This window comes from Myotis daubentonii, chromosome 14 (genome assembly GCF_963259705.1).
Source record: "Myotis daubentonii chromosome 14, mMyoDau2.1, whole genome shotgun sequence".
Lineage (NCBI taxonomy): Eukaryota > Metazoa > Chordata > Mammalia > Chiroptera > Vespertilionidae > Myotis > Myotis daubentonii.
This window is the reverse complement of record NC_081853.1, coordinates 34,620,079-34,637,907: the sequence shown is the minus strand read 5'-3', so window position 1 is coordinate 34,637,907 and position 17,829 is coordinate 34,620,079. Positions and strand designations below refer to the sequence as shown.

The 17,829-nt window shown below is 42.9% G+C and overlaps 1 protein-coding gene across 2 annotated transcripts in view; it reads left to right on the top strand.

Moving 5' to 3' along the window:
- The window catches only part of NEK11 (NIMA related kinase 11), a 163,523-nt gene that overhangs the window by 19,510 nt on the left and 126,184 nt on the right, over positions 1 to 17,829 (top strand). For both annotated transcript variants that reach the window (XM_059663988.1, XM_059663989.1), the window contains exon 3: positions 13,986 to 14,151. In XM_059663988.1, the coding sequence (XP_059519971.1) occupies positions 13,986 to 14,151 (166 nt within the window). The remainder of the gene's footprint in view (positions 1 to 13,985; positions 14,152 to 17,829) is intronic.

Sequence of the window (17,829 nt, the reverse complement as noted above, 5' to 3'; positions counted from 1 at the left end):
ACTTAATGAGAGAAAATATGCTCTGTTTTGTCACTGTTCACTTGCTTTCATTGCTTTTCTCATTGAGGCAGTTTATCTAGTCTTCTGATGATTCACTGAGTTCAAGTTTATCTGGTAAATGTTCTCTGGGTGAAGGATGATATGGTTAAGCATAGGTGTTGTTTCACATTTGCTCCATTTACTTTCCTAATTTTCCGTTACCTGAGAGCAGATTATCCTAAAGCCTGTCCCTCAAGCTTTGATCTTTCAGCCATGAAGCAGTCTCATATTTTCAGGGTCCAAGGGAAATCTCCATTTCAGTATCCAGACAATGTCTGAAATTTAGCGAAATCAAATAGAAAGTATCCCTTTTTCTGGTAGTTACCACTCCTGATTCTGAAAACTGGTAAACAGCGTCACGTGTGACTGACTTCTCTGTCCACCACCTATCGAGAGACCTGCCAATTTTTCCTTAAGAATCTCTCCAATTTACCTTGTTCTCCAGTGTAATTTTACATCTGTAGCAGCTTCCTGACGGGTGGGCTACTCTACTCTTTCCTCAAGCTCAAGGTTGACCATTTTATAGAATACTACTTTTATAATGTCCCTCTCTTGCTAAAGATTGTACAGCTCTTGAATCCCTCCTGTCAGACAAATTTTAAATGAAGCCTCACACTTAATGGTATTCTATCAACTGGACCTTCCCCATCTGCCTAAACTGTGTAAATCATTTCCCCCCAACATGACCAGTCCACCTCCTCTCCCTAGGAGAGGGTGCAAAGGCATTTTAGCCTTTAACCTGGAAGGTTCTCTGGTTCCGATTACAAGGTTGCATAATGTCCTTTGTGGTGACTCGAGCTCCAGGGCTGCTAGTGAGCTGCCAAGTACCGTCTGTTCCTTCATTATACGGCGACATATAAACTCACCCCCGCACCATCCGCACGCAGCGTTGGCTTCCTTTGAGGCCTCTCTCCGTGGCTTGTAGATGGCCAGCCGCTCACGGTGTCATTACGTGGGTCTTTCCTCTGTGCGATCCTGCATGTGCCTGGGTGTCCCTTTCTTTTTTCTTACAAGGACAGCAGTCATATTGGATTAGGGCCCCACCTTACTGGCTTCGTTTTAACTTAGTCACCGCATGAAAGACCTTATCTTCAAATTACTGGCAATATTCTGAGGCATTGGGAGTTGGGACTTCAACAGATGAGTTGGGGGTGGGAGGGAACACAGTCCAGTTCTTTGAAGGGATGATGGAAATGCTCCACAATTAGGTAGTGGCAATGATTTCAAACCTCTGGGAGTGCACTACTGACACCACTGAATTGCACGTTACAAGAGTGAATTTTATGGCGTCTGAATTATATTTCAATAAAACATAAAAACCAAATTGGATGTGGCTCTTGCCTTCAAACAGCTGACAGAGTAGCCAGGCCCACCAGGAAGTAAATAGGCACTTTCAACGCCTTGCAGGACATGCTAGAATCTAGATCAGCCGTGCGCAAACTACGGCCCGCGGGCCGGATCCGGCCCGTTTGAAATGAATAAAACTAAAAAAAAAAAAAAAGACCATACCCTTTTATGTAATGATGTTTACTTTGAATTTATATTAGTTCACACAAACACTCCATCCATGCTTTTGTTCCGGCCCTCCGGTCCAGTTGAAGAACCCATTGTGGCCCTCGAGTCAAAAAGTTTGCCCACCCCTGGTCTAGATGGAGGCGCACATAGCCCATTTTTATAGAATGGAAAAGACATTGTAGAAGAGAGCATAGGAGTCAAGGTTTACATGAACGTAAATGGGCAGAGAAGGGGTGCAGAGAGGAAGGCATGGGAAGTAGTGACTGAAGGCTGGCATATGCTGTATGACATAGTCATCATGTCCCCTCTTTGTCTGATCTTCTCTTGGATAATATTATCAATGTTTTAACCACGGATAGGGGTTACATTAATAATAAATTGAAAATGCCTCAGCTTTAAAGCGAGACCCTTGTGCGTTCATGTATCAATTTCTCCATTTACTTCACAGTTACCTAAACTATCAGTTTCAGTCTTCTCATCTGTAAAGTGGAGAAAATATATTTCTGTCCCTTTTGTTTCTCTGTTCCTTGGGTAACCTGATTTTAAGACTCCTGAAAATCTTAACCATCATTCCTTGGGTAACTTCTGTGACATTATTTCCCTTGAAATGAGGCTTCCAGGCCTGAACACAAGGGGCCTAATGGAACCAAGTGTATTTATACTAAAACCTTTCAGACCTTTCAAAATCAGCTTGGAGTCTCAGGAGCTCTTTTAACAGTCACATCATATTGTGGTCTCATATTGAATTTGGGGGGGTGGGGGCAACTAGTTTTATCCCACACACCTTCAGAGTTCTTATAGATCAGCCATTCTACTCTTAAATGGGTTTCATTCATTTTAGACTTGAGATTTTATTTTCCCAGCCGTAACTGTAGAACTCCAGGTTTTTTTTGTTTGTTTGTTTGTTTTTAATTTTTTTATTTTATTTTATTTTTTTTTATTGCTTAAAGTATTACAAAGGGTATTACATATGTATCCATTTTATCCCCCCGCCCTAGACAGTCCCCTGGCCTCCCCTATCCCCCAGTGTCTTATGTCCATTGGTTATGCTTATATGCATGCATACAAGTCCTTTAGTTGATCTCTTACCCCCCTACCTCCTGCCCCCCAACCCTCCCCGGCCTTCCCGCTGCAGTTTGACAATCTGTTTGAGGCAGCTCTGCCTCTGTATCTATTATTGTTCAAAAGTTTATAATGGTCTCTATTGTCCACGAATGAGTGAGATCATGTGGTATTTTTCCTTTATTGACTGGCTTATTTCACTTAGCATAATGCTCTCCAGTTCCATCCATGACGTTGCAAATGGTAAGATAGAACTCCAGGTTTATCCTTGCAGAATTCCACCTGGGTGGTTTCCAGCTCACATTTCAGCTTCTCCAATCACTTTGACTATGTCTGTTGATTATGTTGCCTGCCTTTGTGTCTTCTACAAACTTGGTAAGTATGTCTTTTTGGGTCTTCACCCAAGTCATTAATAAAATATTGGCCAAAATATTATTAGGGATGGATTCCAGGGGCATTACAAGAGGGAGCACCTGCAAAGTGGCCTGAGACCCAAGACGCTAGCCTGTTTGGCCCACTTGTTTAACCCGCCATGAATCCAATCCACATGAAGGTCGCATCTCTCCCATATGAAAAGGCTGTCACAAGACTCTTCTTGTCCACGTCTGTTAACATGAATTTATCAGATGGGCTGAAATCATGAGATATGACTAATTATTTCTCTCTGATCTACCAATCAAATAACCCTCTCACAGAAAGAAATGAGGCTAATTTAGTGAGGCTCATTCTCCATAGCCCAGGCGAGCCCCTCCTGGCCTCTGCTTCGTGCCCTAAAAGCACACAGCCTCCTGTTTAATTACAGTCTTTCAACTTTGCCAGAGAGTCATGTCAGAATTGCTCTACAGTTTCTGAAAGATACTTTTCATGGAAATTGAAACATGTGCTTTCGGGGGGGGGGGGGGCGGGTGTTGGCAGGAGGGTACCTTTTTTCCCTGATTATTCAGATTATCACCCTTGGTGTACAGACTGTGTCTCTGTGTGCCGCTCACTTAGGTCTGACTTTGTGAACGCAGGAGGCAGGATCCCATGGTGGTGAGGTTCCCAGGATTCAGAAGTGGGGTCTTCGTTTTATTATTACTGGGGATGGTTGCCTACTCTATTGACTCTCTGCCTTTACGTGAGGGTCTGAGCCTCCCTTAAAGGCACAGTTTCTTCATTCCAAGTGTCTTCTCTCACCTTCCTCATTTCAAGGCGTCTTAGCACAGTGCCGGGTGCCAAATAACTGTTTCGTATATGGCATCTGCTATTGTCATAATTAACACCAATATTATTATTTTAGTGGTTGGATGTTTTCATGTGATTGGCCTTTGGTTCTCTCTTTAGGATATTCTTTCATTCTTTTAAGGTGCACGCTGCTTTCTTATCGTTCGTAACTATTTGTCTCTGCCCTCCCACTGAATTGCAAACCCCAGAAGGCAGAGGCTGTGTCTCAGACAAGCAGAGTGTCTGGCACAGCTCAGGTGCTCTGAAATTAGAAACTGGAGTAAGGCAAGAGTTAAGAAGCTTTGCCTAAATTAGACAGCAAGGCGTGTTATTCCATATGTACATTAGAGTCCTATTTCTGAACGAGTTCTATTTAAAATAACCACTGATGTCCTGTTTGAGGAAACCACTACTGCTGTGTGATTAAAATGAAAGGCAGTTTATGTCCTGAAGGATCCACAGGTTGAAATACCCTCTTATGAGAGGCAAGAGTTACTTCTATGGCATGATCATCAATAACAGCAGCAGCAGTAGTAATAATACATCCCCCGAAGCTTGGAATTAAATCTGAGCTCAACTGTAGCAGCCATTTTTGGCTGCATATGAGCGTTCTGCTTTTCCCTGCTTCCCGTTTCTACCTATTCCTGCCGGCCTCATTTTTTAATTTTATTATATGTTATGTCAGATCCTCTGTGGAATGAGGCAGAGTATAAATACACGAGAGTAATAAATTGTGTAACAAGATACATTTGAAGGGTCAGTGGCAGCTGCACCTTATCCCTACTGGGAACAGAGCAAGAGGAAACCAACACAAACACATGGGCCCAAACTGGAAGGGCCATTTTCCTAATGGTGCTTTAAAACCAACTGGCGTTTTGGGGTCCTATTGGTATTGGCTGTGAAATATTCTCAGGAGGGGGCGTGGTCAAGTCTCACAGCCTCTCTGGGTTCTAGTGTCCTCATCTGTAAAGTGAGGGGGCTGGACCATCAGTGGTTCGAAGCCTTTATTATCAAATAACTAGAGGCCCTATGCACAAAAATTTGTGCACTGCGGAGGCTGGGGGGAGGGGGTGTTCCCTCAGCCCAGCCTGTGCCCTCTCGCCGTCTGGGACCCCTCGGAGGATGTCCACCTGCTGGCTTAGGCCTGCTCCCTGGGGGGATTGGGCCTAAGTTGGCAGTCAGACATCCCTCTGGCAGCCCGGGGGCCCTCGGAGGATGTCCACTTGCCAGCGGGGAGCAGACCTAAGCAGCAGTTGGACATCCTTAGTGCTGCTGAGGAAGCGGGAGAGGCTCCCACCACCACTGCTGTGTTGGCAGCTGTCACCCTGGCTTGTGGCTGAGCAGAGCTCCCCCTGTGGGAGCACACTGACCACCAGGGGGCAGCTCCTGCATTGAGCGTCTGCCCCCTGGTGGTCAGTGTGTGTCATAGTGACCAGTCATTCCCAGTCATTCTGCTGTTAGGGTCAATTTGCATACAGGATATCTCACGCTGCCTGGACATACACCCTCTCTCTCGGGCTGCTCTTCACACCCACTGTCCTCCAAGCCTCTAGGGCGGTTCTCAACCTGTGGGTCGCGACTCCTTTGGGGGTCGAACGACCCTTTCACAGGGGTCGCCTAAGACCATCAGAAAACACATATATAATTACATATTGTTTTTGTGATTAATCACTATGCTTTAATTATATTCAATTTGTAACAATGAAATTGGGGGTCACCACAACATGAGGAACTGTATTAAAGGGTCGCGGCAGGAGGAAGGTTGAGAACCACTGTCAGCACTCCCAGAGATGGCGGTCTCCTAGACCCTGCCTTCTAGGACCCGCCTTCTCAAAGTGTGCTCCCCAAACCAGCAGCTTTGGGCATCACCAGTGACCTTGTTAGAGATGGGCCAGCTCGGGCCCATCCAAGCCTGTATTGGAACCGATATCCCGATGACTCACGGGCACAGCAAAATTTGAGAAGCACTGCTCTTAAGATCCTGTTTCCTTCCTGGGAGGCTTCTTCAGATATCCCGCTTTATGACTCTGACAGTTCTTTTTCCCTTAATTGTATGAACATGACAACACTTTGATTTATGCTCAGATAAATTCCAGCGTCTCCAGAAAAAACACTGGTGGAAGGCCGTGCTCATGGCCGTGTTTAGTGTCCTTGGCTCAGGGTGATGACCTGGGGAGGGGGTCTCCCGTGCAGAGGTCCTGGGAACTCCTTGGGCAGGTAGGATGAACTCTGCACAGCCTCCTCTGAGATGCAGCACACACAAAGGTTCTGAAGCACTTAGCTAGCCAGGTTCCCCATTGCCCTCCTGACTCTGGAAAATGCAGCCTCTGTAATGAGAGACAGGCTAGCCACCGGTCCCCGGTCTCTTCCTCCTCTTAGTCGACAGTAACTTTTTGTAGGTTACAAATCAGTGCCTGAATCCAAAGCTCTCATTCAGGGCAACTAGATTCTTCTTAGCAGTAGATCCTAATTTGAGCTGTGTCGGTAGCTTAAGCCTAGGCTTTCTGATGCCTTTTTTTTTGGTATAAGCACTAAGCAGAAATATAAGACCCAGAATCAGTTGCTTAAACCATCTAATGGAAATATGCTAATATAGAGAGCTTTATTTTCTTTCCTTTCCATCTCAAAAATTAAATAAAATGACAACCTGCTTTATGCTATAGTTAAATCGAAGAGAGAAATTTAGCACAAGTCCATATATTACAATTACCGTTATGATGAATTGGAGACTGGAATTTAGAAATACAAACTTTTTGTTAACTGAGGCCAACCAGCATCTACCTGCTACCAGTCAGATTAGGGGACTTTATTTCTCTGACACCCCAGATTATTTTTTCATTTTATTTTTGGAGCACCAACCTTCTTCTTGCCTGGATCATAATTTAATTTTACTTTAAGCTGGGCTTATCCTGGGTCAGTTTTACGTAGTGAAGGAAATGTAGCTCTAATTAGTTTTTGTTGCCCTTAAAACTCAATTTGTCTCTGTATCTCGATTTCATGGTGGGCTTTGCATCACATCTGGCTTTCCCACTGAAAGCCACAGTCCTGGTGTTGCTCTATAATGTTCAAAATGAAAACCCGACAGGAATTCTGAATTGGAGCACTGCATTCTGAATACTAACCTAGCACTCATTGTAAATTTGGAGCATATAATAGTCATGACAAAAGCTAACCCGATTATCTAGGGTGAATTATTCTTTCATATCCATACTGACACGGTCATGCTCCTTAATTTCCTTGCTGATGTGAACAGGGTCTTTGTTTGCTCTCAGCTCAGTACCTTTCAAAGTATGAGAGAATGAGTGAATGATTTGTTGCCATAAGTCATATGTTACCAGTTTTAATTTTTGTTTTTAAGGCATATTACTACTCAGTTATTTAACAATTTTGAATCAAATGAGTTTCGCACAATTGAACTTATTAAAAACTGGCCCTTACATACATGAAATCACACCTGCAGAGTTATAGTACCTCAGACAATCTCGAAATGTAAGCAGTGTTTGCCTTCAAACCTCCTACTGCTGAGCTTGCTGTTTCCTCTCTTCTGTTACTTAGGAGAGGAAACGGCAACTTGTGTAATTTGTTATGGTGCCAGCAGTGAAACACTGCATGGAATTTGACACCACAACTGAAAATATAATCTAGTCAGGAGCCAAGAATAGCATATTTGCCAAACAGAAATGTCTGAAATACTTATACTCTTATTTGTTCTTTGTTTATTATCTTTATTATTACTTATTTATCCTTTGCCTATTATCTGTATGTAATACTCCTATATGCTGCTACTAGGTTTGAGAACTAAATCAGTTTTGAAAAGCTTAGGAAATGGAATTTATCTATAGGTTATAATTAATTTGCAGCTTTATTATTCAGTATTCAAGACACTTTATTTTGTCTAGCCAACTTCAGGAATATCCTAGCCATCTTTAGGAGTATTGATAGAATAGACCAGAATTTAACATGGAGGAAATGTTCTTTATTTTTATCCCTGTGGAAGATGGTGGGGTGCCCTACCTGTGTCCCCTGGGCTATTAATGTTTCCTATCCATGGGCCCAGCCTCCTACTGCCAGCACCTGCAATTAATTGCGCCTGAGGCCTCTCTCTGGCCACTAGGGCCCCCTATATTCCAATATTATACATCTGTGTACACTATTATATCATCTGTATGTTGCATTGTGTGCTTATAACCCTGTTTAATCTCCTTCTATCACCATTTTTTAACCCCTTTGCCTTCTTCAATGTCCCCCCTCACACACACACCCTCTGATAACCACCATACTGTTGTCTATGTCAACATGAGTTTTTTGTTTTTGTTTATTTATTTGTTGCCTTATGTTTTATATTCCACATATGAATGAATCATATGTTTCCTGCCCTTTTCCATCTGACTTATTTCTCTTAGCATGATACTCAAGATCCATCCATTGTTGCAAATGGCAGCATTTCATCTTTTCTTATGACTGAGTAGTATTCCATTGTCTACATGTACCACACCTTCTTTACCCAACATCTATCAAAGAACACTTGTGTTGTTTCCATGTCTTGGCTATGAATAATGCTGCAATGAAAATAGGGGTACATATATCTTTATGAATAAATGTTTTCAATTTTTTTTAGAGTAGATAACCTGAAGAGGGAATGCTGGGTCATATGGTAGCTCCATTTTTAAAATTTTTTGAGTAAACTCCATGTTGTTTTCCATAGTTGCTATCAATTTACATTCCCATCCATAGTGTATAGGGGTTCTTTTTTCCCACATCCTCTCCCAACACTTTTTATTTTCGTCTTGTTGATAATTGGCTTTTCCTTTTTTTTTTTTTAAAAAAAAAATCAATGTGTCACTTTTCTAATACATATCACTCTGATATTATATTTTTTCAGACCCTTTACATTTTAAAGTTATATGTCATATTAAAGGGGATGAAATAACTTTCAAAAGGATGCTTCCACTCTCATGATATTCCTACCTCTAAATGAGAAATACTGTGGCCTAAAATCCCTTAGAAGAGCTTAAATTTTAAGACTCAAATAAATAAATAAAAGTTAACCTAATGAGGTTAATTGGGGGTTCAATTTTCATTACCCCAAAGTGTTAACAGTGACTCATGTTAACACATCAGTGTACTTATGTTATGCATAACGAACTGCCTTGCTCAGGGCTCCCAGGTGCAGACAAGAGCAGCCACCCTCTGCATGGTCAGGCAGAATACAGATAACGCACAGTGACAGTGGGAAGGCAGGGGAGCAGGCTGACAGCTCAGTTTCCAGAACCATCAGCCAGAGCCACACCACTGAGGTGACCTGCTGCCCCTGCCCCCAGGGCATACTGTTTCCTATGGCACCTGTGTTAGTGAGCGGGAGGCCCCGTGTCTCCCCTGTTTCTTCACACAGCTCACACCCAGGCAACGTCTTAGATGGGTGTAGCTGACTGGTGGAAGCCAGGGTAGATACTGGCACCCCAATGCAAGGGAGGTGGGAGAGGTAGGTTTTGTTTGTTGCCTGTTTGTTTTTATCTATCTGGAAAAGACAGGACCCACAATCCAGGGATCTACTACAATTGTAGGGATGTTGCCTAAAGATACTGGCAGTCACAAATGACAGGTGTCAGCCATGATAACGTCTCGTGAATATATCAGCAGGCAAGTTGTGTAAACTGTTTGGCCTCTACTGTTAAAAATAATGTGTAGAAAAAGATGGAAATACAGAGAAATGTTAATGTTGATTATCTCTATGATAGATTGTAGGTAATAGTTTCCATATGTTTTATTTTCAAAAATTTATATACAGAAACTATATTTTGTTATAAATTAGAAAAAAATGAGAGTTTAACTTTTGAGAAAGAATTCATGAAAATAATTGCTGCCTTGCTAGATGGATGAAAACTCTATCTTAAAAGTCCTGAGCAGATTTAATTCTCTTTCTGTCAAACAGATGAATGCTGAATCCAAACAAAGTCAAATAAGCAAAAAATTACTCTCTTATTTAAGCTGAGATTAAAATCTATTTCCTGTGGCATTGCCCTCAGTGGGTACAGTAGCTGCGATCACTTTAGAGAGTCATAGCATCTTAAATCAGGAGGGCCTCTGTCATCACTTACCCTAACTTTATAGCATTTGTCTTGGTCTGATGTTTTTAAAAATACAAACACACACTTGTGCTTACTTACCTGTTTAATATCTGCCTTCCCCAGGGGACACGGGGCAGGGACCAGGAATCCCCAGAGCCCGCTACTCCTTAGACACTTAGTAGGTACTTACTGTATTCTTGCAATGCTCGAGTGTTGATGGTGAAATCACAAGGGAAGGGACTATAGCTAGTTATCTCTAGACTAACTGGGCAGTCTTCTGGCCTCACCAGCTGACTGGCTCTCACTGAGATGGTTGTGGCTGCGTGGAACATCTTTCTGCCACTTTCTGCAGTCCTCACTGGAGATTCTAAAGCTCTTTGAGGCCCACTGGCTAATTCTCCCCTTGAATCCTTTGTCACGCCTGCCCCCTTCTGAACCCCAGAAAATGTGAGGGTCCTGCTATTTTCTTTGGCTGCTTTGGAAAGAGCATAGTTCTTCTGCCCATAGGCTCCCTCCCCCATCTTGGAGTTCTATTCCTGTCCTGCTCTCTGGACCTTGCCTAGAGGTCAGGGACTCTTTTCAAGGGTTCAGCAGTCCCTAACTTTCTTGCCTCCCTTCATCTGGTCCAGAGGGTCTCCTTCTCACCTGGGGGCAGGGAGGACACTCACCCACTCATCAGATGTCCGCCATGTCTTTTCTCTTTGGCTTTGGACTCTCTATTGGAAAATCATAAACTGGGGATTTGACTCATATTCTCTATAGTTTATGATGCCATCTTTTTCCATTTGCTGTTGCTTCAGTGGGGAAAATGTGAAAGGATCTGAGGAGATTTGGGGGAAAACCAAACTTTGGTGAACATCTCAAAAATATCATCGGTTCTATTTGTACAAAAGGTGGGCCAATCCTCAGGGAATAAATTAGCTGTGGTTGACCCAAATTTTCAAAGTCACTCTCCTGGGTTGTCAGTTCACTACAGATTCTAGAAATAAAGAATCATGACACTCGGAAGAGAGAACAGAAAGTCTGCAAAATGAGGCGCCTGGCGGGATGGCCGTTTTCGCTGCTGTCATAAAGTTGCTCCCGAACAGTTGAAGAGTCTGATAAAATAAATACCTGCCATGTCAGTTAGGAGTGGGTGACAGGCGGAGCGTCCCTGAGCAGGTGACAAGCTGTCCTTGACTTGGTAAGTTTCCATGCTTTCTTTGTCTGATTGCATCTCATAGTCAGTGATATGCAATGGGAGCTCCCCCTGTCAGCTCAGTGACAGGATTTTCGGTGAGGAAGGAAGGTAGAGTGTCTCCGTGTCAGCCGGAGATGATTGTATTAGAAATCACCTGTCTTAATGGTCCTACCTTCATCTGCTAAGCTGTGGGCAAATGAGATTTTATGCTTTATCATCAGGCTGCCAGGCAAGGCTCAGGTAACTATATGTAAAACCTCATGCTCTGTTGCACAATACTTGATGTTTGCAAGGAAAAATAAGCATCTTGAAGCTTTTTATAGCCTTTGTTTCTTCACAGCAAGAGAATATTACAAGTTTGTGTAAGGCTTTATATAGTCATGCTTAACCACTATGACTTTTACAATGCATGTTAGCTGGGGCACCGTGAATTACTGGAAAAGCACCATGAAGATGTTATTGAGCTCTGCCTGCTGCTTCATAGTCTTCAGAAGTTACAAAAACCATAGCTGTGTATGCCATTTCAAGCTCCTTATAGTATATTAACTATACTATGTATACTGAGATGCCATTCTCAATAACAGGAGGCCATTTTTTAAAAATTTTTTTTATTGATTTCAGAGAGGAAGGGAGAGGGAGAGAGAGAATCATGGATCAGCTGCCTCCTGCACACTCCACACTGGGAATAAAGCCCGCAACCTGGGCATGGGCCCTGACCGGGAATTGAACTGTGACCTCCTGGTTCATAGGTTGACACTCAATCACTGATCCATGCTGGCCAGGCAACATGAAGTCCTTCTTAGCCAAATTCTTGATAGAACAGTTTTTCCATAAATGTGTTATCAAACAACCATTCCTCTAGGACAATGGTCGGCAAACTGTGGCTCGCGAGCCACATGTGGCTCTTTGGCCCCTTGAGTGTGGCTCTTCCACAAAATACCGACTTCTGCGCATGGGCCACAAAGTTTCAATCGTACATGCGCACCTGCACATGGTATTTTGTGGAAGAGCCACACTCAAGGGGCCAAAGAGCTGCATGTGGCTCGCGAGCCACAGTTTGCCGACCACTGCTCTAGGATCTACTTCATTATCAAGTAGAGACTAATAGCGTGTTCTGTAACTAACAGAATCATGTGAAAGCACCATTAGGGAAAGGGGACCAAATATTCGAACTTCCTAAATTGCAGCCATAGTTAAAGACGCGTGTAAATGCCCAGGCAGAGCCTGTGAAGAGCCGTCCTTTCTAGTGTAGTTGGACCACTCATTGTGGAGACAGTGCCTGCTGTGGTTGTCTTTTGGGGGTGGGATGAATTCAGAATCGGAAGATGATGAAGAACATTAAAAAGAATATTAGATTTTTTCATTTTTTAACCAATGTTGTGTCAATTACTTATTCAACCACATTTTTTTCCAACTTGTCAGTGTTTTTTTGGTAAGCATTTGACTTAGTTTTTCTAGCAAAGATAACTTTCACACTTATTTTATCAGTTTGCCATATTTTAGTCACAAGTTTAAAATAATGAGCACAACCGGCATAAATAAGCTTGAGGTAAACACAGTGACTTTGGTAAGCACACAGGTCTCAACAAAGGACAGGAATGGGCGTGCCACAGAGCACCTCCTAGCTCCAGCATCCCTTTGGCAAAGGCAACCCTCAGCATTTGTTAGGAAGGACTGGAGGACGCTGGTTAATCTATGAATTAGTTAAAGGGCCTTTAATCAAGAGAGTGTCTATATAAATACATTTTCATTAATATGCATAGGTGATAAGTCTTAAGGAACCCTTTTTGAAGAATGATTTCTAGTACAGGTCCTACTGAATTTGCCTTAATGAACAGCGACAGCTCACTTATAATCAGTGGAATATGTCTACACACGTAATTGGCATTCTAAAGTACTTCTACCCAGCAGTCTAGTTTATTTACACTCTGGTACTATAATTGGTTTGTTCATCAGACTTCTTTTTTCTTAGATGGGAAGAGATAATGTGTTGGTCTACTCTTCACTGAGTTACCACAATTTTAAAATTAATAATTTTGAGATTTAATGAGTGCTTGTTCCACTTATATATGCTCAAGATCCTAAATACCTCTGTCAATGTCTTTAGATTTTTTTTCTCTTCTAAATATGGGTAGCAGTAAAGTATGCTATGCAGAGGATGGTTTAAAAAAATAAACAGATATTGTCCTACTAATAGATTTGGGAAATTTTAGAGTTTAGAGACAGAGAGAGAAGCATGTGTGTGTGTATGTGTGCCTTATGTGTATTACACACACACACACACACACACACACAGGCAGAGAGAGACACAGACAGAGAGAGAAAGTCAAAGAAAGAGATAAGCAAAGCAAGAATAAGAGACAGAGTCACAGATATATTTATGTTGCATTATATTACATTGTATATATTACATGATATTCACATACTCATATGTATACATAGAGACAGAGACAAAGGGACACAGAAACAGAAATGGGACACCAAGTTAGGGATAAAGAAATTGAAAAGCAGACAGAACAGATGAAAACAGATGAGAGAGAAAAAGCACACAGAGAGATAGAAACAGACAAACAGAGACACCATGCAAGAATCAAAAAGAAATGGAGATATCTAGAGAGACAGAGGAAGGGCCATCTCAGTGATGTTGCTCAAGATTAGCTCCATCTCCGCCGTGTTTTAGCAGAACCGTAGAGCCACAGGTGTGGAGGCCAGAGGCCTTGGGGAAGCCATGTCCTTGGCTAGGACGGAGAGGCAGGCCCAGGCTCTGCCTAGAGACACAGTGTCCTAACAGGTAATACCAGACCTATGAGTAGTCACAGCCTGTGCATTGATTAGATCTGCACCACCTGTTTAGATCTACTAAATGTGTGTGTGTGTTTTTAGCTCTAACTATATTTAAAAAATTTTTTTGGCTGCAGAAAGGTATTGAAGGAAATCTCCGTGGGAGGGCTCAATCCAAATGACACTGTGCAGGCCAATTTGGAGGCCCAGCTCCTTTCCAAGCTGGACCACCCAGCCATTGTCAAGTTCCACGCCAGCTTTGTGGAGCAAGACAATTTCTGCATCATCACGGAGTACTGTGAGGTGAGAGTTTCCTTCTCTTCTCGAAATCATAATAAAGATCTGTTTCATAGAAAAAGATGTCACTAATCCATGCAAAGCCACTGTGACCCACCTGCTTATAATTTAATCACTTTCTCCCTTTAGCCCCATTCAGTGAATAAACTATCTTAGGTGGGAAACAACTGACTCTTACTGCTTGCGACTATTGCTGCTACCTCTACCCCTGCCTTGGGGCACTGAACTGTCCTGGCCCTGCACATCTCACTGTCATCAGTACTGTCCAAAGGCACTTTCTGCGATGATGGAAATGTCCTGTATTTGTGCTGTTTAGTACAGTAGTCACTAGTCACACATGACTCTTTAGCACTTGATGAAGTATGGCTAGTGTGATTGAGGAGCTCAATGTTACATTTTATTGAATTTTAATTAATTTAAATTTAAATACCCATGTGTAGCTTGTGGCTATTACTGACTTGGACAGATCCAGATGATAAAGCTATAAATTTATTTCCCTGCATTAATTTTTAAATTTTAACCTACCAGAAAAGTTCTAAGAATAACACAAGGAACTCCCATATACCCTTCATTCAGATTTCCCAATTATTATCTTTTTTCCACATTCGGTTTATCATTCTCTTTATTCATTTTGTGCATCTATTTGTTTCTCATGAACCTTTGGAGAGTAAGTTCAGACATGATGTCCCTTTGTCCTAAATACCACTATGAGTATTTCATAAGAACAAAGACACTTTCTTACGTAACTACAGTACCATGATCAAAATCAGTGGTTCTCACTCAAAAGTGTGATCCCAGACCATATCAGCATCACTTGGGACCTGGTTAGAAATACAGTCTCAGCCTCCCCCCAGCCATGCAGAATCAGAAATTCTGGGGATGGGGTCTGGCAATCTGTGTTTGACAAGCCCACAGGCGGGTCTGAAGCACCCTGAAGTTTGAGAAGCGCCCATCTAATCCACAATTCATATTTAAATTTAACCCCATGCACCCCAAGTATGTCCTTAGACATCGAAGAACGTTTCTGTAAGAATTATTTTCTTGTGCAGAATCTAATCCAGGTTCGTCTGCGTTAATTTTTAAATGCTGGTGGTTTCCAGGGGCTGAGTTGCTCTCTGGGGAGGGGCGTTGCCATAGCAACAGCAGCTGGCAGGGCTGGGACCAACTGTGGGGCTTCTGGGGTTCCAGGGTTTCAGCCCCGAGCTGTCAGGCTGTCATCTCCTTCGAGCCTGAGGAGTGACGCGTGCGTATTTCTCATCTTCAGACCCGAATTTGCTCTTCATTAGCACAGCCTGGCACTGTCCTCTTTTTATTGAGCTGAAATAGTAATACTGGAAAGGTCAGATGGCCAAACTTGCACTTCAGGAAAATGCTATATCACCATTGAAATACTTGGGCTTTTTTATCTCCCAAGTTTCCTCTTCTGTAATTTATGTATTTTTTATATAATGTATTTTTATTGGTTTCAGAGAGAGGAGGGGAGAGGGAGAATTAGAAACATCAATGATGAGATAGTATCATTGATCGGCTGCCTCCTGCACACCCCTTACTGGGGATCAAGCCTGCAACCCGGGCATGTGCCCTGACTGGGTATCAAACTGTGACCACCTGGCTCATGGTCAACACTCCACCACTAAACCACACCAGCCAGGCTTTAATTTAATTTAATACCTATATAAATGCATTCATGAGACTACTACATCCACCACACAACCCTTTGGACACATCTTATCAGGTTACGAGTATGAAAAGCAAACAACGGAACTCTCATAACTTCTTAAGATCTAACTAAATCGTTGAGCGGGAATAGTTCCAAAACTACTAAAGTGTCAGAATGTTTCAAATATTGGTGTCTCTGTTCTCCCCACCTAGGGGAAATGGATCTACTTGTTGTTCCCTGTCCATCTTCCAGAATGTCAACCCCTTCATCTGTGCTTGGGCCATTTCCTTTAGAATACCCTTTCTAGCCCCACACATTCAAATCCTCCCCATCCTCCCAGGCCCCGCTGAAATGCCGCCTCCTCTACAAAGATTCCCACAATCTCCTGGCTGGAAATCATTCCCCACACGTTCCCCCTCTCATAGCATTTTATCTCTGTGGCACTCAGCACTGTATACATAGTATTAACCATCTCACTTCTCAATGTATGGGATTCATCTTTTTCTGATTCATTTTTATGCTACATCGTGACCCACGCTGTGAGCCACAGAAAAATTAGCGCTCAGGAAATTTATTGTTTTGTGTGTGTTTTTCTGAAAAATTCCTTACCGCTTACTTCCAGCTGTTTCCTATCTCATTTCTGTCAAAGGCTGATGATAAAGAATAAAATATTGGATCCTTCTACCTGTCATATATGTCAAAAGCATTTTGTCCTACCTATGTTTCTGGTACACCTAACCACGTACTACACCAGTGGCCTGTCAGATACTGCCTGAAGGTTTTTCCATTGGGTTAGGATAAGGCATCTCCATAGCTGGGTGTCAAATTAGTAGACAAAATAGAGAATAGGCGCGATCACATATCTCCTGGAGAGAGAGAATATACGACTATCGGGGCAAAAAGTGGGGAAGGTTGGACTTGTCTGTTTCATGCTTGGTGATATTAACATAGCTAAACAAAAATGATATCAAGATCGTGGTAGTGCTCATCCTTAACTCCACATTGTAGTCACCTGGAGAGCTTTCAAAAATCCCAAGACTTGAGGCCCACCTCCAGAAAGTCTGATTGGATTGATCTGGGATAAGGTCCAGACATTAGGATCTTTTAATGCTCTCGGGGTGATTCTAATGTGCAACTGAGGTTAAGGACTGGAAAAAAAAGAAGAAGGAGAATGGTTAGTATGGGAACAGGAAAGTAGAGTCATAAAGGGAAACTGTCAGGGGTGTGGAGCACTGAGCAAAGTTGGGGCCTAGATCTGAGCAGGGAAGTGTGGCCCTGGTGCTAGGTGTGGTTTTATCTCAGGCCACCTTGTTTGGTGCTATTGTTGATGAAAATTACCCACTTGGTCTCTTGGCTCCCTGAGCAGCCTACTCATTCCAGTTCAGTTCTCCATATATGTCTCTTCTAACGGGGAAAAAAATTTGCAGGCTAAACCAATGTGAGCTTCCTGTTATATCGGCAGTTCTGGTTCTCATCGCATATGAATAAATTGGCATTCTAGATTGTTTATTGCTTCCTTAAGAGTTTGAAGTTCATCAAGGCCATAGTAACCAGGGGTCTATCCAAAAGCCATTATTGAACCCTAACTCTGTGTCAGATATAATTCCAGACTGGTGTGGGGCAACAGAGATAATATGATCTTTCTTTAATGAACCTGTCTGTTAGTATAAATAAATCATTTATATCAGTGATTTTCAACCTTTTTTTATCTCATAGTACATATAAGCTAACTAGGGGCCCGGTGCACGAAATTCGTGCACTGGGTGTGTGTGGGGGAGGAGTGTCCCTCAGCCCAGCCTGCCCCCTCTCACATACTGGGAGCCCTCAGGCATTGACCCCCATCACCCTCCAATCGCAGGATCGGCCCCTTGCCCAGGCCTGACGCCTCTGGCTGAGGCGTCCGGCCAGGGCAGCGGGGACCCACAGCTGCAGCGGCCCCGCGATCGTGGGCTTCCCTTTAGGCCCAGGCAAGGGACCCCTAGCTCCCGGGATTGCCAGCTTCGACCGTGCCCAGCTCCCATCGC